We start from the raw sequence: 26,824 nt of genomic DNA, 5'->3' as shown, positions 1-26,824 counted from the left end.
TCAACCAGCTGATCCCTGTTGCTCCTGAAAGGACTGTCCATATACCATTTCAGAAACCTCAGTAAATGGTAGCTAGCCTTATTGCTTGTCTTAATTGTGTCAAATGAATTACATGGACTAGTTTGTCTATCTCTGTTTATCAGAGGTCCAGATGAGCCATTATTATATGAAGCTCATTTCTGTTCTGCTCTCAGGGAACTATCACTGAGGAGTTTGTAGTATTTTTTGTTCAGCGTTCTATAAAAATCCATGTGATTACTTTCTCAGAATTTAATCCCAGGAAAGAAAACAAAAGTGTTTCTGTCTTGATTGTTCCTTCTCTAATACCAGGGAAACTGTAATACCTTCATTTTTTATTTTCTTTTTTCCCCAGTGGTTGCCAAGAAACCGAGGCTGACATTTTCCAATTTATCCTGGTTCCTTGTGCGGTCACCTTGGCCATTCTCCATATTGGTTCTAATCTGATTTCTTTTTCCCCTTTACTTTTTAATGTTCCTAAAGCATATGAGAGATCTTAAGTCCCGTTAGGTGACAGATTATACATTTGTAAAACATAGACGTACACTGATACGAATTTAAATATAAATTTTGAAAATATGAAATTCTACAAAAACGTTTTGTGTTCCAGCAAATGGCCCCTGAGAGAAGAAAACAAGGTAGCCATTCTTTATGTGTCACACGTACTGACTGGTGACTGACTGTGTTGCTTCCTACAGATTGGAAAATTGCACAGTGAGTTGGATATGGTGAAGATGAATGTGAAAGTGATGTCTACCATATTGATGGAGAATATTCCTGGATCTGAAAACCCTGATGACATAGAGCTTCTGGAGGTGAAGTATGATTTCAGAGACAAGCAAAGTGTCTCTAAATATTATTGTCTAAACTTAGAGCCTTGGAAGTGGAAGCCACCTTTACATTGTCTAGTCCATCCTCTTGCATCATCTATTGATTTCTAAACTTAACAAAAAGATGCAAGGATGTACTCTCCTTGCCCTCACGCAACAGATAGTTTACCGTCATTTAATCATTTATAGCCTGGGTCATATACAATCTCTTATTAGTCTCTAATTGTTTGAAATGTGTAAAAGTTGCCTCTGAAATGTGTAAAAGTTGCCTCATTGTTTGAATGGTTGCCTATTGAATGAATAGCCCTCCATTCAACAAACATTGAGTAATTACAATGTGGTAAAGGATATAGAAACGAGGAGGTTCTCCTAGGCCTCAAGGAACTTACGTCTAGTCAGCGAGATTGTTTTGTGAACAACAGTTTGATAAAGTGCTGTAGATGCTATGATAGAAATGTGTTTAGTGGGATCAGGGAGAAAGGTGAGGGTTTTTGGAAAGGTTTAGGTGAGGGTTGTACTCAGGCTGGAAAAAAAAAGTGGACAGTGCATTGGGACTTGTATCAGCAGGTGAAGAAAACCATGAGCAGTTTATTATTATTGGAGCGATAGCCCTACCAGACCTTTACTATGTCTGTACATCCGTGCATTTTACTTTTTCTCTCCGGTGGTTTGTTCTAACTATAATTTTAGATTTTAACACACATTTTAACAGACGAATTTTGGAAGCAGTTAGGAAAAAATCAGTTTCTAAACCTTCCTTCCCAAATAAGTTAAGAACCTTATTCTGTTCTTACTTTTCTCAGATTCCCACTCCATTTCCCATGTTGGTGTTATCTTTCCTTTAACTTCTCAGATTGTTAGTAAATAACATTTTTCATGATCAGTGCTTATTTGGGAAACAAGTTGCAAAGATTTCCTGGCTCAACATTGCTTCTTGTGCATTACTGCTATCTCCTTGAAATATTACTAGTGGTAAACTTTGAGTATTTGCATGTCCAAAAATGTTTCTTTGCTGCCATGTTAATTGCGAGTACTTTGGCTAGATAACAGAATTTTAGGTCCCCAATTTCTTTTCTTAAGTCCTCTGAAGATACTGCTCCATTGTTCTCTTACACCCATTGTTCTCTTGCATGTATTGATGCTGATGAGAATTATATTACTGATTCTTGCACATTTGTTTTATAATCTGCCTTTGTTTTTTCCTAGTTGCGTTTGAGATTTCTCTTTACCACAACATTTGTGAAATTTCACTATACTGTGATTGGGGATACTTGTACATATATGTGCATATGTGTACTTTCCCTTCGTATGTAGGCAAGTACTTGATAGGCCTATTTGCCTGTCAACTTATATGTATTTCAATTCAGGGGAATTTGTCAGCTCTTATTTGAAATATTTCTTTTCTACTGTCTTTCTATTTTCTCATGGAGCTTTTATTAGATGATGAAACTTCCAGTTATATTTTTCTTATCTTTTAACATTTTTTATACTTTCCATCTCTTCATTCTTTTGTGCTATGGAGACACTTTTGTAGGAAAGTGTCTTCATTTCATATACTGTTTCTCTGAAACTTGCACATCAGGTCATCTATTTAGCCCTTCTAATGAGTATTTTATTTCAACAGTTTTTTTTTATTTTAATGATCTATTTGGATTTTTATAATGGTTCTTTTTTCCCATGGATGTACTTTCCCCTTTTATCTTTCTAAGGATAGTAATTATTCTTAAAGTTGCGTTTCCATTTTCTCTATGGATTCTCCTTCCAAAGGAGATTCAGCAAATTCTTTTTTCTTCATTACCTCTTTCATTTGCATTCCTCAAGTATCTGCCCGGGTTGCTGATTGTGAGCTCATTTTTGCGTGAGATTCCCTAGCAGCTGGTCTGCATTCGCTATGACTGTGGTCATCCATTCCGAGGGGAAGACAACAGTTACTGCAGCTTGTGCTCGCTATTTTTTTTTTTTTTCAGAGTATGCAGGGTTGGCATGGGCTGATGCTGAGTGGGATATTTTGGTTGCTGGTCTTCTGAGTTGTTTGCGCTCTATTTTTCCTGGGTGCTACCAGCAATTGGAAATAATACCCTGTGTCTCCATCCCGAGCAGTGTTCATACCGGGGAACAGGTACTCCTGTCTCAAAAGCTATGAGGTCTCAAATGAGAAGAGAGGTGTGACCAGGGATTGTCTTGAGGTTGTTTCACTACCATACCTCAAACTAACTGTCTGTTGGCTGTCCCTTGTCCATCTTGTTCTGGCTTCCACAGTCTCAGCGTGGAGCATCCTTCATTTTCTTTCCCTGTTCTGAGGCACTGTGGACAGTTTTGAATGCCCTGGAGTCAGCAAACTGGCTGGGGGGGGAGGGGGTGCACATATAGCCCTTGGGCTGTTTCTATGCTGTCTTTGAACTCAGAATAGTTTTTACATTTTTAAAGGGTTTTTAAAAAGAGAGAGATCATTTCTCAAGCTACATCTCTGTAAGCCTACTTCCAGAGACCACTTGGGAATCAGACATACCTCTTAAGGAATCCCTCGCCACCCCTCCCCCCCCAAACCTCGCTACTAAAGGATTTGTGTTTGTGGTATCTCTCAGGTGCACAGGTATGAGAAGAGGATTGAAAACCATAGCTTGGAAGCGGAAAGTACCAGGTGCAGAGGAGTAAGATCTGTTTTGTACAGATTATTGAGGACCTGACGTGCTGTGCCAGAGTGGGCTTAACCCAGATGGCACTAGGGAGCCAGTAAAGGGATATAAGCTGAAGGACTCCATAACCAGATACAATTTTAGGAAGAATTCTCTGGTGACACTGAGATGATTAATTCTGGGGAAGCAAAAAACATCTCTAGGAAACAGTTTAAGATAGCATTTCCTATTCGCCTTCTGCAATATTATCTGGGGCACATGACATCTGTGGTCAAATACGTTTACGAAACAAATTGCCTACTGTATTTCTCCTCTCGGAGGGTCTTAGTATAATACAGAGCCATTAGTATAGTACAGGCTCTAAGAGTTTGTGTTTAATCCAACATTTACAAACTTATTTGACCAAAGAATCCCCATTTGCTGAGTAGCTATTGGATTCTTGGGGTTCTTAGCTTTGGGCAAGTCATTTATTGTCATTGGATTTAGTTTCTGTATGTAGAAAACGAAGAGTTCAGGTGATACTCTGTGAACAAAAATAATATTAACACATGCCGTATATATCAGAGGTTAAAATTATAGGAGTTGCTATGTGGTATCCTGTTTTAAAAATCCACAATTGAAGGCTTTTGCAGATATAAACTTTGTGACTCGTGATAGTAACAAGGATGGTAAAATATAAATGTCAAAGTAAAAGGGTATGGGGCAGATATTTTTCAAAAACGGCCGTATTCCACTTAAATACGTGAATCCCGTTTTGTATTTTCTGCAGCCCTGGAGTACACTGCAATGCCTTTGTGTGTCAGTCTTTGGGTGCAGTTATTTGGTTGGATTTTTCAAGTTTAATGCTAATTTGTTGGTTGCTGTTTGGACGCCAGAGCTTAGGGCTGTGTGATGCCTTGAATAGCAAAGAGACTTGGGTTATAAATCAACATTAGAATACTACTCATGGCCAGTTCAAGCTGAACGGGTTCTGGCGTAAGATCAGCTTGTTTAAGGAATGTGTAATTTTATTTTTCTTTCTGTGCTTTTCGTTAAAAAACATAGACACCCGATGTGGGGAGTGCTAGTCTTAAATTCTTTTGACACATGTTTGAATTTTTTTCTTGTAATCTAGATAACCTCCTAAAAGAAAACTATTTCTCACAACACTTCTGCGTTGAGGTTTTCTTCCTCTCACATTAAACAGTTCTGACACTAACAATCCAGAGTTAGCACAGACCCTCTTCCCCGCTCCCAGGTTAAGGGCTCAGTCCCACAAGGTTACCCCTTACCTCAGACACCAATCACAAGCAGTGGGTCCCCAAGGTTACTCACACCTCTGTCTGATTTGGCTGCACCTCAGGGGTTTCCACAACCCCCCCCCTCAGGCTCAAGAATTGGCTAGAATGACTCATAGAATCCAGAAAAGGGCTTTACCTACTATTACTGCTTTATTATACAGGCTGCAAATGAACGGCCAGATGAAGAGATAACATAGAGTGAGGTCTGGAAGGGTCAGGAGCTTCTGTCCTCATAGAATTGGGGTCCACCATCCTCCCAGCACCAGCTGTGTTCACAAACCCAGAAGCTGTCAGAACCGCTTTCTTTAGGGTTTTTGTGAAGATGCCATTATGGAGGTTCCTTTGATTTGATCATTGGCCATTGGTGACGAATGCAGTCCCCAGCTCCTCCCCCCTCCCTGGAAGTCAAGGATGGGACTGAAAGTTCCAACTCGCTAATCACAGGGTTGGTCTCTTTGGCAACAAGACTCCCTCTTCCAAGAGTTACCTCATTAGCATAGACTCTGTACGGTTGAAAAGAGCTTATTATGAATAACAATAGATGCTCCTCTCACCCCTACTGAGGAAGTTCCAAGCGTTTTAGAATTTCTGTGCTAGGCACTGGGGTTGAAGGCCCAACCTACCTTTCTTATTATATCACTATGTCATATGTCTCTGTGGTCGGTCTAAAATAATTGATAAAATCTATGGTGATTGAGGACAAGGAGCCTATCTGATACAAGGATATTAAAAATGAAATCAGCAAAGGTAGACTATGGAGAAACAAAGTAATTCTATAGTACATTTTCAGGAGTTTTCTCACCTCCATCTGAACTATTCAGATCAATGGAGTTAGAATCCCCAGAGAACACTCGCTCTGTGCCTGGTTTCCCCCATATAACCAAAGGGGCTTTGGGAGGCTTTGGCATAAACCTAGGGGGGGTCATTAGAAGGGGGGGGGAACATCAGAGTGGGAGGCAGTGAGGGCACCTGGCATTGGGTGTTCCAAGGGCATATTCTCAGGGAAGGAGTGCATCTGTAAAGAAGTGATAAAAGTATCCGGAGGCAACTTTGTGAGTTGTGAAACAGAAATCTGTTTTTCTCTCCCTAACCAGCTAATAACCACAGTATTTTCTTAGCTCACTAAAATAATCTGATCTCTTTATTCCCCAAATCCTGTTGAAATGACAGAAGAAATAAGCAAATAAGAAGGGACTCCCCCACCTTACAGGAGGGCCTAGACAGCATCAGCAGACCAAACTGAGAATATCCAGTGTGTGATAACGTAGGTGGGATCAGACCAGTCGAGGCACCAGCAACCTCACCCAGGCCAAAATGACCGTTCCAAAGTGACTTTCCCAGAGGAAGCCTATGCAAACCTCAAAATCGGAATAAGACTGGATGGGCCATGGAGAAGAAAACAGCTGTATCCATCCTCTGCTGCCCCAGCAGCTCACTTCAGGAGCAGGACACTTGTAGTGTCACTGTTGCCCACCAAAGAATGTCCAGTCTACAGAAAAGTTTTGTAAGAGTTTATTTGAACCCAGATTTTGAGGGCATGCCTGGAAGCAAACCTCAACAGATTGAGAAAATGCTCTGGAGAAGGAGAGTTCCTTTTATGCATTTAGAATCAAAGGAGAAAATGTAAGGAGGGCACAAAATGCACTGGTGGTAAATTAGGGAGGCAGGAGAAAGCAAAGGGGGGGAAATCGCTAGAACGCGATGAAAAGCAAAATGGAGAAGCACATATTTTTTTTTACATTGGTGGTTACAAGATAGTTAATTAATATTTACAGTATATAGAGATGGTATGGGGGGAATAAGATAGCAGTGAGGGGTTCTGTGGTCTCTTGCTCTGGTGGTTTTGTGCTCTGGTCCCTGCAGTTTTGCCTTTGAGGGGTCTAGAAAATAAAATTACTCTGATATTTCACAAGTATGTTACCCTAGATGCATAAGAACTATGGACAGGGCTCACTTAAGGTCAAGATTGACCTTTGCTAAGGAAGTTAAAGGTCTGGGATGTGACTGTCTGTCGTGGCCTGCCCAGTTCGGATTTATGATCAGACTGTCCTGTGATTCCTTTTGGTCACTGAACTTGGCAGGCCTGCCATGTGCCCTACCCCCCCGCCCTGAGCGTGTCAGGTTTATTCCATAGCCCATTTTTCGTTTACACTATTAAGGCCAGAGAGACGGGATTGTACTCCAGTCAACCGGTAGTTTTCAAGAGAATCTGGAACTTCCACAGTCAGAAGAAAAAGGACCAGCGCTCACTAGGGTTTTTAAAACATGGAAGACCGGGAGTCTCATTCCTAGAGAGGATGATGCAGTAAGGCTGTTAGAATTCTCAAGAAAAATACTTATTTTCCTTTTCTTCCTGAAAGCTGAGGCAGAGACACCGTTTTCCTTTTTTGAGGCTGAGGGGTTTATTTTGTTTCGGTTCTAATGAACTACTTATTCTACTACGCAAACCAACACTTCTGGCGCCAAAGGTGTGGGTATTTTTCTCACACTCACCAATTCTCCTGGGCCAGTGGGGTGTCCTACAATACAACTCAATCCTGACACCCTCGACCTGGAGTTACCATCAGATCAACAGATTAAGGACTCAGTCCCACAAGACTGCCCCACTTCAGACGCCCATCGCGAGTCCAGGTTTCCCATACTTCTGACCAACCAGCTGAAAACCAGGGGCTCCCATGACCTTCTCCTGGGGTTTGATAATTGGCTAGAATGAGTCACAGAACTCAGGGAAACACTTATATTTACTGGTTTATTGTAAAGGGTATTGCAAAGGATGCAAATGAATAGGCAGATGAAGAGGTCCAGAAGGGTTCTCAGGACAGAAGCTTCTGTCCCCGTGGAGTTGGGGTATACCACCCTCCTAGCACATGGATGTGTTCACCAACCCAGAAGCTCTCTGAGCCCTGTAGTTTATGCATTTTTATGGAAGCATAGGGGTTCAGAAATGGCCTCCTCCAAATGTGTCATTGTGGTGTGTGAATTATTTTGAGCCAGAGGCAAATCAAGACCCCGCAGGTTCATGAGAAACTTTTACCTCTCCCTCAAAGAATTTAAATTAGGGGCCTTGCCCATAATCAGAGTTATTACCAGAAATAACTTCTGACCTATCTATAGGGCAGGGCAAACATCTAATTACTGAACATCTGTTTTTTTTATCATCCTGCAATGATCTTCTTCCCCTTTGAAGCCCTAAGGCACCTTCTCTTACTTCATCCTTAGCTCAGGATGCTGCCAAAAAGTACCTCATTTTAACTTTCTGCCCGACTCTCTCATGTAGGGGGCATTCCTGTGTGTACGTATGTAATTAAATTAGGTTTTCTGTCTTTAATCAGTTTCATGCAGATTTTTTTTTTAATTTATTGGGGTGACAATTGTTAGTAAAATTATATAGATTTCAGGTGTACAATTCTGTATCACATCATCTATAAATCCCATTGTGTGTTCACCACCCAGAGTCAGTTCTCCTTCCGTCACCATATATTTTAGATGTAATTATTAGACCAACTGAGAGACCCTTAGGAAGGTAGAGGAAAGTGTCTTCCTCCCTTGCAGAGGTTTCATTGTATGGATGATCAATTATTATTAACTCTAATTTCCGGCTTCTCTCCCCTTCCCAGAGGATGGAGAATCGGCTGAAAGTTTCAAGCTTCTAATCAGGGTTTGGTCTTGCTGGTGACCAACCCCCATCCTAAAGCTATCCAGGAACCCACCGAGTTGCCTCATTAGAACAAAATGTGCTCCCATTACCCAGGGATCTAGGAGTTCTGTCAGGAACCTGGGGGCAGATTATCTCTATCTCTATCGATCTCTTTATATCTCTATTTCTCTGTCTATCTCTCTCTCTATGTCTCTATATATCTCTACATCTATATAGATCTCTAGATGTAGAGATATATAGAGGTAGATATATATAGATCTGTAGATCTATAGATAGAGAGATCGATCTATAGGGTCTATATAGCTGTGGAGATACATAGATACAGATATAGATAATCTGTTCAGGCACCAGGCTTAGACTCCTGCCTTTCAAGGTTATTAGAGATTGACAAATAGGTGCCTTTTGAGCCCTCATGTCTTGATTGCCTCTCATCCCTTTGGATCCTATTTGGTTTTCCAGCCTTTGAGGATTTCTCATACTTTCTTGAAAGTTTAGGCATGCCTGTTAAAATACTTTTATATTGTATCCAACATTTTTTAGGTATTTTGTTATCAGGAAGTTTTTCAGGAATCAAGTATAGTGCTGTGCTGGAAACCGAAAAGTATATAAGCTTTTTTATTTTTTTAATTCAGGTAAAATTCATACCACATAAATTAACCACTTTAAAATACAGAACTTAAAGTGTACACTTTGGTGGCATTTTGTGTATTCACGGTGTAACTGTTTTCCTGTATTTAGTTCTGGAACCTTGTCATCACCCCAAAAGGAAACCCCCATACCCACTAAGCAATCTCTCCTCCTTCCTATCTTTGCCCAGTCCCAGGCAACCATGTTTCCGCTTTCCATTTCTGTGGGTTTACCTATTCTGGACATTTCACATAAATGGAATCATACAGTATGTGGCCTTTGTGTTTGGCTCCTTTCATTTACTGGAACGCTTTCAAGGTCCCCCCATGTTGTAGCATGTATCAGAATTCCATTCCTTGTATAGCCCAATAATATTCCGTTGTATGGACATACTACATTTTATATATCCATTCATTAGTTGATGGACATTTAGGTTTCTACTTTTTGGCTATTGTTAATAATACTGGGAACATTCATGTACAAGATTTTGTTTCAATACCTGTGTTCATTTCTTTTGAGTATATACCTAGGTGTAGTGTTGCTGGGTCATAGTAAGTCTTTAACTTTTTGAGGAACTGTCAAACTGTATTCCACAGGATCAGCTCCTTTTTACATTCCTACGAGCCATGCACAAGGGTTCCAATTTCTCTACTTCCTTGCCAGCACTTGTTTTTCCCCGTTTTGTTTTTATAGCTATCTGGTGGACGTGAAGTGGTATCTCCTTGTAGTTCTGGTTTGCATTTCCCTGATGACTAATGATATTGAGCATCTCCATATAGCTATTTACAAGGTTAACCAGGTCCTTGCTTGAAACCCTCCAGTGGCTTCCCATTACACTTGGAATAAAACCCAACCTCCTTAACTCTGGTCACAGAGCCCTGGCTGACCTCTTCCTGCCTACCTCTCCTTCCATATCACATGCTCTTTTCCTCGGTCCATCTGTACCCGCCACCCTGTTGTTCCTTGGACCCACTGAGTTCATTCTTGCTGGAGAGCTGTTTCATCCTTGACTCTCAAGCCTCTCCCTGTCTTCTAATAGCCAGCTTTTTCTCGTCATTTACAATCTTAGTGTGTCACCTCCTCCGAGAGGTCTTCTGACTCCCCAACCTAAAGTCAGTCATTTTCCTGTCCCCTCCCCAGTTCATGCTCTACCTAGAACTCTGACACTTTTCTTGCGTGTTTGTTCAGCTGCCTTTGTCTGCTGGAATGGAAGCTCCACAAGACTTGTCTTATTTACTGTTCAGGTGCTGGCTCCCAGAGCAGTGCCTGCACTAATGTAGTCACTCAATAAAAATATCTTTAATCTTTATCCTTGGTATGAATTAGATAGAGACTTTACTTTCATTTATTTTTTTTTTCGATTAGATGGCTGGTTGCCCACATAACATTTGCTAACAATTCATACTGTCTCCACTAATACGAATATATTCTATATTCTAATACAAGGATGTCTTTCCAGAGGCTGTTCTCATGATTTGATGTTTGTCTATTCCCATGTTGGTATTATATCATACTGTTTTAACTACTCTGTGTTTTCATGTCTTATAGGGTTTATCAGTTAAAGAGAGGGCATACTCAATTTAAGTAATTTGAAGAGTTTAATCCAGATACTGTTTATTTATTGAGATATCACAGGAGCTAGTTCACTACCCTGGGCTGTTAACTAATAGCCCTAGCTATAAATAGGCAAGAGGGAACTTTTGCCAGAACCCAAAGGAAAGAATCATGTGGAGAAGGCAGCCTTGAGAATAGTGGTGCCTTTGGTGGAAAGAATGAAAGGAATAGATATCCAGACCTCACTTTCTCCCATTTCCTGCCAGTGTGTCTCGTTGGCTGAACCGAATCAAAAGCGAGAGGGCAGGGGACCTGCTGATGTGTTCTCTACAGGGCAGCCCCCAGGGCACAGAGCAGGCTGGAGAGCGTAGACAATGAATGTGGAGGACAACAAAAGGTGTTGAACACAAAGGAAAAATCTCCACTCAGTGATTCCTGGATTCTTTTTGTACAGCCACAGTGATCAGTGTCTTATGATGCGATTTGTTGACATTAAAACTAGCCTCTCAACTTGGAATTGCTTCCTGTTTTTTGCGTTGGTGCACCTTCTAGCAGCTGTTCTATTTATTTGGAACCTGTTTATCGACTATTCCCTTCCCTCTGAGCTCCAGTTGTACTTACTTGGAATCCCCGGTCTTCTCCAATCCATGCCCAACATTTAGACCTTGAAGCTCTGCTAATTAACTGAGCTCCTGCTGTTCCTTAGACTCTTAGGCAGTAAAACTATTTTGCATAGTAAACAGCTTTCCCTACCTGTATGTGCTTGTGGACTATAAACTTTCTTACAGGGTGGGGGTCGGAGGACTGGATTTCTCTTAGTTTGCCAGAGTGGTGTACAGAGATTCTGCGGCTGCATCCAGTCTAATGACTGCTGGATGAGTTCAGGGTGTCTGCTTTGTTCACAGGCATGAAATGTTGCTGCCTATGTTCTTGCCTTTGCTTTCTTGGCCTTGTGCACTGACTTGGCTTTGGACCACTTTAACCTTGAATAGCTGACTTTCTCTGGTACCTCCCGTTTTAGTCTTGTCTTGTGTTCGCCTAACCACCCAGTAGGACAGTGAAAGAAGAGAATGTTTTAGTCTCCTGCAGATTGAAGAGAGCTCCGATTTTGAAGGTATGACCAGAGAAAGCCTTACTCTCGTTTATTAGAGAAGTTTAAAGTTATGTTAATCTAAGAGTTGACCCTGTGAGAATAATTTGTAACCAGCTAAGGAAAAAACCTGAGCATAAAATAGAAGTCATCCTCTCCTGACCATTCATACTGTCTTTACTATTGCGAAACTTGTAAGGTATTTATTTAGAGTGGAAGACACTTTCTTTGTCATGGAAACCCTCTCTCTTCCTTTACAGATAAGGCTGCATATTCAGAAAGGGGTGGATTTGCCCACACGGTGGCAGGGGATGGAGCTGGAGTGAGAACTGTGTTCTCCTGAGCCTACGTTCTGTCCATTATACCAATTTATTTCTCATGTTGAACACAGGCTCAACTTTCTAGTATAGATGGCTGACCTACTGTCTTTCACGTGGGTATGTAGGAGCTCTCTAGCTAGAGTGGAAGCAGCTACAAGTCGGTAACCAAGTCCCATACTTCTAAATCCATACAACAATGCATATTTAGAGTATAGGCTTTGTACACTGAATGAGTTCATGAAATGTGTGTTGAATAGATTGATGCTCTTTGTTGAAGAATTAATAATTTAGGACCAAAGAAGGCCTAAGGAGTTACTGAAAACAAAAGCTTCCAGTAACCAAATGTTGACACTATTTAGGTGGGACAAAGTCAGAAGGGTTCTAATGAGTTAATGATCATCTTGAGGATTATCTTGACAATTTGTCATTCACTCAGCCATATGAGCAAGTTATGCTGAGAAATGGTCAGTTTTAGGGTGGGAGGGTAGTTTTTATTTTGAGCAGATGGAGATGTTCTCTGGGTCTCTTGCAGCCTGGGTGGAGAGGAAATATGTTTTGGGCTGATAATAGGAGTATTGCCACACAGACATTATTTCTAGAGAAAGCTTTCAAGTAAATAAACACATTTCTTCCTGTTTTCACTTTTTCAAGGGAGATAGTCCGGCACTTTTTATTGTTGGTGAAAGTGGGACCATTGCAGTTGGAGTTGAAAGTTGCAGAGGGATCTCCTTCCTTAATTCCTGAGCTCTCTGTGGAGGAGTAGCAGCCATCTGGGTGCCGGAAGAGGAAGCTCTTAATGAGCTCCTTTTTGTTTTGCTCCAGAGATGTTTGAATTGATTGTTAAATTCACTGTAACTTAGAAGCCTGCCTTTGCTTTGATACGGTGTAATGGGAGGCGATTCCAGGGGCTCAGTGATGGACATATGTACCAGCAGCTGTTACGGTTTTTGCTCACTCCCCCTGGCTTCCCTCGTCAACAGCCCAGCAAGTGCCTGCAGTGGGGAACTTCTGACCCAGCCGTTTGGTCCACGGTGCTTGATCTATGTTGTTTCCAGGTGGCTGGGCCCTCCTCTGAGGCAGACATCAATTGCAGAGATCAGAGTGGGCTGGCTTTTGAAGAGGTTTCTCAAATGCTGCTTTGCAAACCTGTTGAGAGATGCAGTGTTCCTTTCATGTTTCCATTCCATCTGTCTCTCGAGAGGGCAAAGGGAGGACCATCATGTGATCTGGGGCTATTGTTGTTGGTTGCAAATTCATTTCAAATTAATTTCTACATTTTTGTCACAGGCATCTAACAGCCATTGTATTTCTTTGATCTTGACATTGCTCTAGCAAGGCTGCCAGTGAGCGAGAAGAACCATTTCTGTACACTCAACGAACGCAAGAACAAAGGAAATGTTCTCCTTCATCATGGGGATTGTATAACATGCTGTTTTGAGCTCTTTCCTTTGTATAATATTGGGTCCTGGGTAGTGGCGTGAATATTCCAGGATCGTATTAATTGTCTAAGCTTCTAGTGATACCTCCTTACGTAACCACAATACATTTATTGACTACTCATTGTATGCCAGACACTTAGGGTTTCAACTACACCATTTCCTATTCTTAAAACTGTATAAGATAGTTGTTGTTATCCTGGTTTTATAGATGGAAGAAAAAAACAAAAAAAAAAAACCAGGCTAAAGTGTAACTAAATCCCATGTCGCAGGTGTATGTGAAAGGCCTTTGGTCTACTGAGTCTTAAGACTGTTTTCTCTGCTCCATACCAGGAGCCCAGCGCGAGCCCCATTTAGCCTGTCATCTGTCTTTGTTTTATTAGGATATAGCCACACCCATTTGTTTATATATAGTTTATGGTTGCTTTCCTGTGGGACTGCAGAGTTGGGCCCTTTTGACAGAGAACATATGGCCCACAAAGCAGAAACTATTTTAATATCTGGACCATTAAGAAAAAAGCTGGTTAACCCTGCTGATAGTGGCCACATCATTCGCCAATAGGACAGTTTTTCCGGCTGCATGTTTCAAGTATAAAACCCAGAATCTCTCATCTATCTGTCTGTCTCACGTTTTTCCCCTTTTCATTTTCTTTTCTAAATATTTTTGTTACGATTTTGTGGAGGGTAGTGGCTTTTACCTTTGAGTCTAAATGCCAGCTCGGAATGGTTTGATGTATTTATTTAGAGATTTCCTGTCAGGGGCCTTGTAATAGATTGTTTGAGATTCTAAATGGTTTTGTGAAGCGTCCATATTTTCAGCGGGCCTTCCTCAAGGGGAAAAAAAATCAGATAATGTAACAGTGTGATGATTTAGCAAGTTCTGCTTTCCTTTTGAAAGGGGAAACATCCCTGTGTTTTTACACGATGTTAATAAACTATGACATGGAAAGAGTCTAGCCAAGTTGGGTTTGAAGAAATATTACTATCAGTTTTATGCTCCTCAGGCTGATTTGGAGGTTTGCCACGGGGAAGGAAGTTGTAAGGCAGCAGTTTTCACATGTCAGTGTATATAAGAAACACTTGGGATGCTTGTTAAAAAACTGTAGATTTCCAGGCCTTCAGCCCCAGAGATTATGAATCAGTACCTCTGCTTTAGGTGCCTCTGGGCTTATGGGAAACAGCTGGTTTGGGGAGTGGAGCCATGGCTTACTACAGGGATGCTAGGTCATCCAAAGAAGGGTATTATCCATGACTAGTTTTTTTTCAATTTTGCTTCAGTTAATCTTGGAATATAATGTAGCTGTAAATATTAAATATTTATTCAAGTAAAACGCAATAGGAAAATCTTGGTGCTATAAATAAATGTATGTGAGGTACTTCTTTCTTCCACGACTACTAAGAATGACAATAGCATTCTGTGTTTCACGTAGTACTATTTTATCACTATAGAGTTCCTCACTATGCACGTCTCATTTGATTTTAATGTCAACCCTTGAGACAGATGTGCAAGATTGTATAATTTTCATTTATCAAATGAGAAAGTAGAGATTTTGAAAACAAGTGATTTTTTTTTTCCCCTAACAGGACAGCTAAGAAGCAGTCCATCTAGAAGTCCCATGCTCTGCTTCTAATTTCTAGCGCAGCATTACGTGCAGTGTACCAGTTTGTCCGGGTGACATCTATTTTGATTTTTGAGGAAAATCTTTTATAACTCATTACCTTCTAATAGGAAGGATGATTTGTCCGTAGTTAAATAGTTTGGTTAATCTCCCATAGGTGACTCCGGGTGGAGGTGATCACAGGTGTATACAAATTGGTGAATTCGTTGTCTTTATAGAACATTTCTAGCATGGAAGAAGAAGACATCTCTCTCTTTTCTTTGACAGAAACTTTATAAGATCGGTCGGGAGATGCAGGAGAGGATCATGGACCTGCTTGTTGTGGTGGAGAATGAAGACGTAACTATTGAGCTAATTCAAGTGAATGAGGATTTGAATAATGCCATTCTTGGATATGAGAGGTGAGCAGACCCTTCCTTCTCCAGTTCTGCTTTCACCACCAGTTACTCAGCATTCTTAACAGAGGGCCTATAAGGCGAACACTCAGGAAGACCAAAAACAAGTTCAGAACAAGGCCACCTTCCTCCTTGGTCTTGGCCTTCTGGGAGCTTATGATATGGTTTGCAAGATGAGAGCGTCCCCGGGCAGTGTTAAGCGCATTCTTGGATATTCTCAGGCTGCCGAACCTCTGCATGGGGCCTGGATTTTATTCACCTAATATTGTGTGCACTGAGCACATCATAGATTCTCAAATCAGTGAATGGTATAAACGAAGCATCTCAGTGAAAGTTAGGTTTATCCAAAGTGTGAGATGGAGAAGAATATGGAAAGAGAAGAAGGGAGAACATTTTATATGGAGAAAATAGTCTATGAAAAACTGGAGCAGCCAGTGAGGAAATTTTGTATATGAACATAGATTTTTTTTTTAATTTCCATTCAGAAAAATACCAAAGGAAAAAATTTAAATACTCATAACTTAGTCACTAATATAGTTTTTTTCTGAATTTTTTATAGTTGTGTTCCCATAAAGAACACATACTTTTGCTCCTCCCCTCGATTTTACATATTCACTGCATAACAAATATTTGAGTATCCTGTGGTTTTAAATGCTTTTGGGAAACCATTATTTTTAATAGCTGCATAATGGTCTGTGTTTCTCTCACAGTTCACTTATTAGGCATTTAAGTTGTTTCTAACTCATGTATTCATTCATGAAATTAGCAGCCTATAACTGATGGTTGATAGTCAAGTCTATAGTCAGGAAAACACCTTAAATCATAAATATACACACTTGGAAATCAAAATCAATGCATTGAAACAAAAGTACAGGTGGTCTGTTTGGTGAGTATCACAGCGGGACTTAATCCAGGTTGGGAGAATGAAGCTTCTATGAGGAAGTGCCATCTAAGCTGAGAATGACAGTATGAGTGGGGTTGACTAAAAATGGAGCAGAGCAAGAGGAGGTATGGTTTATGAAGCTATGGAAAAGTACGGATAGACCTGGGGAGAGAGTGTGCATCCAGAACCCAGCCCCAAAGAGCTGCAACGTAGTTTGATTGACAGGTGGCTTTTTCCTCAGTCTAAAAACGTAGCTCCAGACAAGTCTCCTGATCGCTTTCCAAACCTATCCCTAGGCCTTCCTATCATAGGAATCTCACAGACTTGGAGAGTCTCACACTTTCCTAGGTCTGTGTTTCTCAATAGGCGTGGAATTGGCATTTTGGGTGGGACAGTGTTCCCTGTCCCTATTCTAAATGCCAGCATGTTCTTCCTAAAGTGGCATTTTGAGACAACCTAGGGACACTGTTTCTGCTGAGAATTACTGGGAATATGTAGTTGCACAGTGGCTATATTTCCAACCAGCTGCTGAAGAATGATACCAGTGACAGAATAGTCCCGGATCAATTCTTGCCGATGATTTCAGACAAGTTGCTTAACTTTTCTAAGGCTTAGGGGTTTTTTTGGTTTTTTTTCCTCCTGTTAAAGAGGAAAGTACTACTTATTTGGAGGGTTTTCTTTTTTGTTCTTGTTTTGAAAATCAAATAAGATAATGTATATAGAAGTACCTACTGGAGTACTAGCACAGTGATACTCATTAAATGTTAATTTTTTGTCTTTCTCCTCCCCTTTAACATCCCACTGAGCCTTTTAATTTATTGACTAGATTTTCCCCCCCACCGATCACGAATGAACCAAGAGAATCAGTGAAGTAAAACCAAAAGCTACAAAATAAGCTCTTTCCTTCGCTCTCTCATATTTACTGCCTTTCAGAGACAGCAACCATTAATATGAAGTGATGACAAGGCTTCGGCCAGAGATGCGAGCCTCGTGACTGGTGTTCTCTTAGCACTGAGCAAACTCACAGCCCTTACCCTTTGTTTTCTGTGGTATAAATCTTTGTAAGTGGAAAAATGTCTAAGGAAAACCACATGGTTTTCAGTGGAATGCCGTCTTCTGGTTTTCATTTTGGAGAATTCTGTTAACAAACCGTTAAGGCCGGTGACTAAAAGCTTCCTCTGAAGGGAATGTGTGTTTATTTGGTCTAGGTATCAGGAGATTGGATTACTTCTGTGAACGGCTCATTCTGATGTAGCTTTGAACCATGTGTGCCAAAAGCAACTGTAGTCAATTGAGACAGAAACACTTAAGTCTTAAGATTCAGACAGAAATTCTTGCCTCTAGAAAAGATACTAGTCCTGTGTATTAGTTTCCTATAGCCACTGGAACAAATTACCACAAACTTAGTTCTTACACTGACGTAAACTTATTATCTTGCTGTTAAGAGTCTGAAATGGGTCTCACTGGGCTGTCATCAGGGTGTTAATGGCTACATTTCTTTTTGGAGGCTCTCAAGAATACATTTCCTGAACTTTTCCAGCTTCTAGAGGCCACCCACTTTCCTTGACTCGTGACCCCTTTCCTCCATCTTCAAAGCTAACATCGTGCGGTCAGGTCCATCTTACATCCTCCTAAAGTGGCATTTTGGACACCCTTAAGGGCATTGCTTTCTCTTCTGCTTCCCTCATCCACGTTTAAGGACCTTCGTGATTACACTGGGCTCATCTGGAGAGTCAGGGTAATTTCCCTATTAATGTCAGCTCATGAGCAACCTTCATTCCATTTGCCATCTAATCTAACTTACTCACTTCTATTGATTAACACGTGGGTATCTTTGGGAGCATCATCTGCCTATCACAGTCTGCCCTCTGTTGGCCAAAGGTTCCAATCCATTCCACCTGCAAAGTACATTCACCCTATTCTGACATCCCCACAAGTCTCCACTGGTTACATCCAGGGAGTAGGTGTGTAAATAGGAAATGGAAGTTTGTTACTCAACGCTTGACCTGTGAAGGTTGTCCATACCCAGAACATAACTACCTAGCATACAAGAAGCCAATGCCATAAGTACACAGAAGGAAAAAAATGTATATTTTAGAAAGGGAAAAACTTTAAACCCAAGTGCATGTTCTGGTTGACTGTAAGTTTTTAGACCTCTAAGTGGTTAGACTCATGGAATCAATATGTCCATAGCAATATAATATGTTTCTAAGGAAACTCTTAATTTGCATAGCATTTCCACATTCATCCACCTGTATTGTCTATTGATATCTCGCCACTGAGAATGACTTTTTGAGGAATGGTTCAAATGTTGTTATTCTCTTTCAGCAGGTGGAGAACTGAGGACCCAGAAGTCATATTCATAGTTATATAGCTACTTAATAATAATGACACTTGAACCTTGGACTTCTACCTTCAACTTCACTATTCTTTGAAACCTGTTCTTTTATGTGTTATTTAACTGCTCCTACTTTACGACCCTCCCAAGTGTATGAGCAGTGTAAAATTTTAAAAAGTGATAAAAGGTCAATATTTTTAGTAGGCATTAAATATAAAAATGAAGATAACTAGTGAAAATAATTAAATGTATTAGGATTTTTATAGGAAATTATAATGGCAAAATTGGAAACACCTTAAGTATTTGGGAATGATGAGAATAATTAAATATGTGATGTGTCCATAAGGTAAAATATGCAGCCACTAAACTGTATTTCTGAATAACTAGAAAAATGCTTGCAAAATAATTGAATTTGAAACAGAATTATGTAAAATACAATATCAATATCAAGTTTAAAATAGATTAACTTATAGAAAAATATGCTGGAAGTAAATACATCATAATGGTAAGGGACCATTAGATGATAGAAACGGTTAAGAACCATTTCCTAGGTGATGGAATTATTGTTAATATTACTACTTTTCCATTTTCTTGCAGTTTTCTCTAAAGGCATTCTTATCTCTACAAACTGGGAAAAAGTTATTAAAGTACTTTATTGGGAAATGAGTTGGGATGAGGCTGATTTGTCTTTGTTCCTAAATATTTGCATATTAATAATTTGTTAAATTTGCAGCATTTTCATATGTTTTCTTTTAAATACTTACATTTTGCTAATTTGAACAGGTTCACTAGAAACCAACAAAGGATTTTGGAGCAAAATAACCAGAGGGAAGACACCAATGTAAGTTATTAGAAAAATTTTTTAAATAAACAATTGAACATCATATAAATTGTATAGTAAGGATCAAGGTTTGTGTTAAAATACGTCTTAAAAAAGAGGAGACATTCACTAATGATTTGGAGTGGTTTTGGTGTAGAATATTTGCCTTAATAACTTGATGTTACTAAGTTATTAAGAAGGTCATAAGAAGATGCTCTAATTAAGGAAGGATACATATAGATGGTGAGATGTGATTAGTACTAGTGTTGCCTCCTGAATGGAGGAGAATTATCCTTCAAGATGCATCCAAATAGGATCTTCCTTTCTCCAAAGGAAAATTTGCGGGGAGAAAGCTGTGGTAAACCACCTGACACAGTTTTTCTAAATTATGTTTTTGTTTGCTTTATTTTAGACTACCAGTAATCCTTCTGCCCCATCCTATGAGCTTCTTGACCTAAGCCCCAGCCCTCCGAATCAAGGGGCCACTGTAGGGGAACTCAACGCCATGAATGCTCAGCTTTCAGACTTAAGTAAGTAAGCACGCGGGTCTTTTCGACCCGCAGAAGAGCTTGATGTGAAACATGTCTCTTTGGTTTCATGCTTTAATGCAACCGGAGAAGGACTGAGTCAGTTTGACTGTCGGAGAACTTAAATCTACTCTGAACCCACACAGTTATCTTTGGGTTTCTTTGCCATATCACAGCTATATCACAGGATATTCTTTGCCATATCACATCAGCTAAGGAACTGATGTAGATAGAGAAATTCAGGAATTATGAGGCCTGATCTGCATGGTGGTGAAATGTAGAGGAGAAAACACAGGCTTTCGAGTCAGAGAAGTCCAAGATGAAATCCCACTTTTGCCACCTCTTAGCCACCTAAACTTTGAGACTTTCCTACTTTATAAAGTGAGAACAGTGGTTCCTTTAATGGGTTTCTGTGAAGGTAAATGAATAATGTTTATAAAATGCATTGTAGGCTTAGGGTTACCTATCTTATCTAATTTGTTATCTCCTGCTATCCTTATTCCCAAAAGGTTTTGGTAAATTACAAAATAAGGATAGTGGAAAATGCTGAAATCCAGAAGTTTTTGCCAATCTAAAGTCAGTTTGTTTTTCTGTTATATTAGGTTTTCCAGAGTCAAAATACTCTTTGAATTTGTGTTTTTCTTATAACTTCATTTCTAAAATGTTAGCTGCTTGCTTATGTAGACCAGTGGGATGTGTGGAGTTCATTATATTGAAGTTTTCTTGAGTTTTTATTGGGCATTTTCAGAGGTGGGGAAATAATTATTCTCTTTGGGGTGTCTCACTTAGGATGGGGAGTTAAGAGTTTGGGGAGGTGAGGGTAGACCTCTGTATGTACAGTAGATTTTTACTTTTGTGGTTGGCAGAACAAGACATAAAATCCCTTTCATTCTGGATCAGCTTGGGACTTTAGAAAACCCAGTACAATAACATTTGTTACCTTTTCCATGTGGCAAGGAATTTCTCTCTTTCCAACTACTATATATGATGCTCTTTAATTTCTGTTTAAGGAAACTCCATGATTTTATGGTGACAAATATCTCCTCGCTTCAATTTTTTTTTTTTTTTTGTACTGTGGAAAATCCAAAAGAACAAATTACTGACAAAAGTGTTTTAAAGCCAACAAGTTCTATTTTGTGTTCTAGATTTCAGCTCTCCACGTCCCATTGTAACCAACAACTCGCAACCCAGTCTTCATCCACAGGTGGATTTGCTAGCCTCGGAAAATACAGAAACACCCCTGTAAGTATGTCAGTAATACCCCAGAACGAATACCATCTCATTCTGATTTCTCATACTTCAGAAAACATGACATAATAGGAAAAGTAGAGATTTAGGAATCAGACCTAAGTTAGAATTTCAACACTACTTCCTCCTAGCTGTGTGACCTTAGGTAAGATACTTACCTAGTGTGAGCCTTCATTTTTCTTCTAAGAATACTTCCTAGGATTTTCACAAAGATTCAGTGGGATGCTGTATGTATCTCCTAATACACCGTTTGGTAGATGATAAGCCTTCAATAAATTACCTCTGTTTCTGTTATTTTTAAAGTAGGAGCAGGAAGTAGAGGAAATACAATGACAAAGGAAAGGGAAGAAAAATGAGGTTCAAAATCATTAAGAGTAATGGCCACACCAATTACGGAGAACTTGTAATGTGCCAGGTGCTTTGCTAAGCTGTTTTTGTTTATTTCATTTAATCTTTGCAAAAGTTCTTAGGTCAGTGCTGTTACCATTATTCCCATTTTACAGGAGGAAAGGCTGAGTCTTAGGGAGCAGATGAACTCATAATTCACCAAAAAAGAAATACAAATGACCTGTAAACATATGCAGTAATGCTCAATCTCACTTGTAGCTACAGAACTATAAATTAAACTACACTAAGACTTTTTTTTAACATCACAGGTTGGCAAAAATGTTTGTTATGCTTTTTTGGCTGTGGAAAGGCAGATACTATCACAAAATTACAGTTATGAGGGGCAAATGGCAATATTTATTAAAATTATAAAGTATTTGCCATGGAACTCATTTCTATGGAATCTCATGGATTCCATTTGCCATGGAATCTCATTTCTAGGAACTGATACTCATTTATGCAAAATGGGGTGTTTACAAGATTATTCTTTACAACATTTGGACAGTAGCTAGTAATTGGAAACAACTCAAGTACCCATCAGTTGGGGACTAGTTAAATAAACATCTACACACTGTATTATAAAGCCGGAGGAAAAAGTAAATACTCTGTGTGAGGGACAGTCACCAGTATATTTATTTTTCAGTGAAAAAAGGTACAATGCAGTGTGTGTATACTATCCTGCATTTGTATGACAAAGTGGGAAATCATATATACAGTAATATTTGCATAAAGAAACACAAGAAGGATGCAGAAGCAACTAAAAAAGTGTGGTTACTGAAGGTCAGGAAGAGGCAGGCTAAAGTAGATAGAGCAAAAAAGAAACAGGAGTTGGATTTGCGTTATACCGCAGCCTATATTCTAATGTAATAGGCAATTCATTTCCGTGATTCAGATATCAAAACAATACAAAAAGATGTACAAGGACGATACTCGATCCCGTTCCACCCCACCCTTCCTAGTACCCCTCCCCTCACGTCACACCTGCTCCCACCCAGGTAACCACTCTGTTAGTTTCTTATTTATCCTTCCAAAGTGTCTTTAAAATATGAATATGAATTTTTTCTCCTTTATTAAATAAAAGGCAGAATACTGTATACACTGTTCTGAACCTTGCTTAGGGTTTTCACTCAATAACATCTTGGCTGTGTTTTTTATATCAGTGGATTTAGATATTTTTAAATGTTACTTTTCTGTATTAAAGAGGGGGTGGGACAGAGGGAGGAGAATGAGAAAGGAGAATCAAAAACAAAGTGTAAGGGCAGAAGAGTAGAAAAGAACAATTCTTGTGCTGGGGAATGATTGGGTGTCAATGGCTATCTCATGAGCCACCAGGTTGGGTCAGTACCTTAGGTTGGCTACCTCTGCTCTTGACTACATGGGATGTAACTAAATGTTGAAATGCAGAACTTCAGTGAAGTTGCTTCGTAAACAATGGGGTCCAAAGTAGCTGATTTTGTTTTCCTTTAACCTGCAAATCTTGTTGGGTAATATGAGAAAGAATAAATATATACATGAAATCCCATTACAAAAAAAATTCTATAAAACTCATAAAAAGATCAAATTCTAGCTAATAGCTGCTTATTTAATTGGTAATCTCGTGGATTGCATACTTGAATGTGCATAAAAATCACTTTGCTGGCTATTGAAAAGTGAAAAATTGCTGGCCCCCAGAAATTCTGATTCAGCAGTAGAAGCGAAATCAGTCACCCAGATGTTTTACAGTCTTGAGATTCCCCCCGATCGCCTGTGTTTGCAGTCAAATTTGTTCATCACAGAACAAATAAGTGATGGAATTAGTCATAACAGAAATGATCTTTGGAAAACAGTGATGACGGGATAAAGTCATAGGTCATATTTATAGTCCACTTCGTATCAGGCAACAGGCTAAGAAGAATAACAAATGCTTACTGATAACTTTAGTACTTACAATAGGCCTGAGGTAGGTACCACCTCATTCACATTTTACAAATGAAGAAACCAAGGCTAAGGAAGATTAACTTGTAAAGGTTACCCAACTAATGAATAAAGATTTAAATTCAAGTGGGTCGCAGTACCTGCTCTTTTTTCTTTCTGCACTTTAATTTTATTTAAAAAATGTCCTGACGGTAAAATTGACCATCCCCCCACTTTTTTGGTGTACAATTCTATGAATTTTAACATATGTATAGATTCATGTAACTACCACCACAGTTGGGATACAGAATAGTTCCATCACCCCAAAAAACTCCCTTGTGCTGTACTTTTATTGTCATACCCCCTTACCCCCAACTCTCAGCAGCCATTAATCTGTGCTCTATCACTGTAGTTTTCTTTTTGAGAATAGCCTCTAAATAGAATCTTACAGTATGTAATGTTTTTGAAAAGGTATAAAATTGGTGTTTGCCTTATGTATTTTGAAACTGTTATTAAGTGCATATGCATTCAGGATTGTCTTCTTGGTGAATTGACCCTTTTATAATTATGTCCCTTTGTCCCTTGTAATTTTCTTTGTCCTGATGTCTACTTTGATATTAATATAGCCACTCTAGCTTGCTTTTGATAAGTGCTTGTGTAGTATGTCTTTTTCCATCTTTTTACTCTGAACTATATCAAAATATTTGAAGTGAGACTTTTATAGATAGCATATAGTTGTGGCACACATTTTTATGTGTTCCCATAATTCCTATGTTTGATTAGACAGTTTCCATTTAATGTGATTAAATATTTGGATTTAGTTCTATCATTACGTAATTTTTCTTTTTTCTTTTTTTATTTATGTAATTTGTTTTCTATTCCCTTTGTTTGTTTGTTTTTGCTTCCTACTTTTGATTATTTGAATGTCTTCAGTATTCCATTTTATCTATTATGATTTTGACTGTATTTTTGTATAGTTTATATATGGGGGGGGGCGACTGGGTGCTCTAGGGATTGTAATATACATAATTTTTAAGGCCATTTGGGACCAGTATTTTACCACTTCAAGTGAAATATAGAAACCTTATCACCATATAGATCCCTCTTTTATATTATAGTGATCATATATATTACATTTATATATACTGGGGAAAAAAATACCAGTGGACAGTGTTAGAATTTTTGCTTGCAACTCACAAATATATCTTAAAGAACTCAAGAAGACTCAAAGTCTCTTTACCCAATAATTACCATTTCTGTTCTTTTATTTTTTTCTGGTGTAATTTCCCTTCGCCATTCTTTTAGAGCAGGTCAATTGGCAGTGAAAATCTCTTAGTTTTAATTCATGTGAGTATGTCTTTATTTCATGTTTGTTCCTGAAGGATATTTTCACTGGATAGAGAATTCTGGGTTGAAAGTTCTTTTCTGCCAGCATTTTAAAAACATTGCTCTACTCTCTTCTGGCCTAAATGGTTTTTAGTGAGAAACCTACATTTATTCAAATTGTTGTTCTCTATAGATACTGTGTTTTCTCTAGCTGTGTTTTCAAGAATTTTTAATTTTTCCTAATTTTGAACAGTTTGATTATGATGTATCTGGGCATGGATTTTTATTGGTTTTTCTGTTTTTGGTGTGCTGAGTATACTAATTATCTGTGGCCACCATAAAAAAGTTACCACAAACTGGGTGGTTTAAAAGCACGAGAATTTATTTTCTCATAGTTCTGGAGGCTAGAAGTCTGAAATTCAGCTCCCTTCAGGAGAAGAGGAGTAGCCATTTGCCTCTTCCAGATTCTGGTGACTGTCAGCTTTCCTTGGCTTGTTGCCTCATCACTCTTTTGGCCTCCACCCTCACATTGTTTACTCCTCTGTCTAAAATTTCCATTGCTTTTCTCTTAAGCTCACTTGCCATTGGATGTAGGGTCCATTTGAATAATACAGGATGATATCGTCATCTCAAGATCCTTAATTACATCTTCAAAGACCCCTTTTCCAAATAAGGTAACATTCACAGGTTCCAGGAATTCGGACAAGGGCATAAGTTTTGGGGAGCCACCATTCAACCTACTCCACTGAACTTCTTGAATCTGTTGGGTTTATGTCTTCCACCAAACTTGTGACGTTTTCAGCCTTTATTTCCTCAAATAGTTTTTCAGCACTACACACTTTCTGCTATCCTTCTGGGATGTTAATGGCAAGTTAATCTTCCTCAGCCTTGTCCTTCTTGATGACACAAATGTTTGATCTGTTGTCATTGTCTCATAGATCGAGGGTTCTGTTCATTTCTGATTCTTTCTGTTTTTTAGGTTGGATAATTTCTGTGTTCAGGTTCACTGACTACTCCTCTGTCGTTCCCATTTGGTTATTGAGCTCATTCTAAATTATAATTTTTTTCTATAATTTTTTTTCCAATTACTGTATTTTTCAATTCTAAAATTACCATTTGACACTTCTTCATCTTGTGTTTCTTTGCTGAGACTTCTGTTTTTCCATTTTCCCCCAAGTGTTTGCAGTTGCTTGTTGAAGCATTTGTGTAAGCATTGCTTTAAAATCTGAGACAATTTCAGCATCTGTGTCCTCATGATACCAACCTCTGTTGGTTTGTCTTTTCTCTTGCAATCTGAAAAGTTCCCAGGGCTTCCTATGTCTAGTAATTTTGGATGGTATATTAGACATTTTTAATGTTATGAGACACTTGAACTTATTTAAATCCTGTTCTTGAGAATGTTGATATTTTGATAGTAGTGGGCAAACAACCTTGTTAGGTTCCTGCTACAGTTTTAACCTGCCTTCTGGATGCTGGGGTTCCCATGCAGATAAGTCTTCAAAGCCTTTGCAGTGCTATCCAGATCTGTCTCACACATGCATCACTCAGTGGTCAGGCTGTGTGTTTGGTTCTGTCTTAGGCATCCTGACTGGGATCAGATCCACAGATACACAGATCCGAGGGTGAGCCTAGGGTTTCTTTAACAACTTCATGAGTTTATTTTCCTGAATTCTTCCCTCTTTGTGGCTTCTCTGGTCCTTTGCCTTACTGGGATGCCCCTTTTCAGTTCTCCAGTAAGAAAGCTGGAGGTTTACTATGCCGTATGTTTCCTTGACTGCTTGTGTCTGGGACAAATGGAGGCTCAGAAAGGAAAAAAGAAACACGTGAGGTTCACCTCATCCTCTGGGGATCACAGTTCTGTCTGTTGGAGAGGAATGTTCCCTTCATTCAGTTTTAAAACCCTTACAGGTTCTGTTCACCCTGATGTCACTGCAGCCAC

At 39.3% G+C, this 26,824-nt stretch overlaps 1 protein-coding gene across 3 annotated transcripts in view; it reads left to right on the top strand.

Annotated features, from left to right (window-relative positions):
- The window catches only part of TOM1L1 (target of myb1 like 1 membrane trafficking protein), a 50,361-nt gene that overhangs the window by 14,302 nt on the left and 9,235 nt on the right, over positions 1-26,824 (top strand). For all 3 annotated transcript variants that reach the window (XM_033089641.1, XM_033089642.1, XM_033089643.1), the window contains 5 exons: positions 717-833; positions 15,336-15,469; positions 19,468-19,525; positions 19,917-20,034; positions 21,177-21,273. In XM_033089641.1, the coding sequence (XP_032945532.1) occupies positions 717-833; positions 15,336-15,469; positions 19,468-19,525; positions 19,917-20,034; positions 21,177-21,273 (524 nt within the window). The remainder of the gene's footprint in view (positions 1-716; positions 834-15,335; positions 15,470-19,467; positions 19,526-19,916; positions 20,035-21,176; positions 21,274-26,824) is intronic.

Source organism: Rhinolophus ferrumequinum, chromosome 21 (assembly GCF_004115265.2).
Source record: "Rhinolophus ferrumequinum isolate MPI-CBG mRhiFer1 chromosome 21, mRhiFer1_v1.p, whole genome shotgun sequence".
NCBI lineage: Eukaryota > Metazoa > Chordata > Mammalia > Chiroptera > Rhinolophidae > Rhinolophus > Rhinolophus ferrumequinum.
This window is presented reverse-complemented; position numbering and strand designations above follow the sequence as displayed.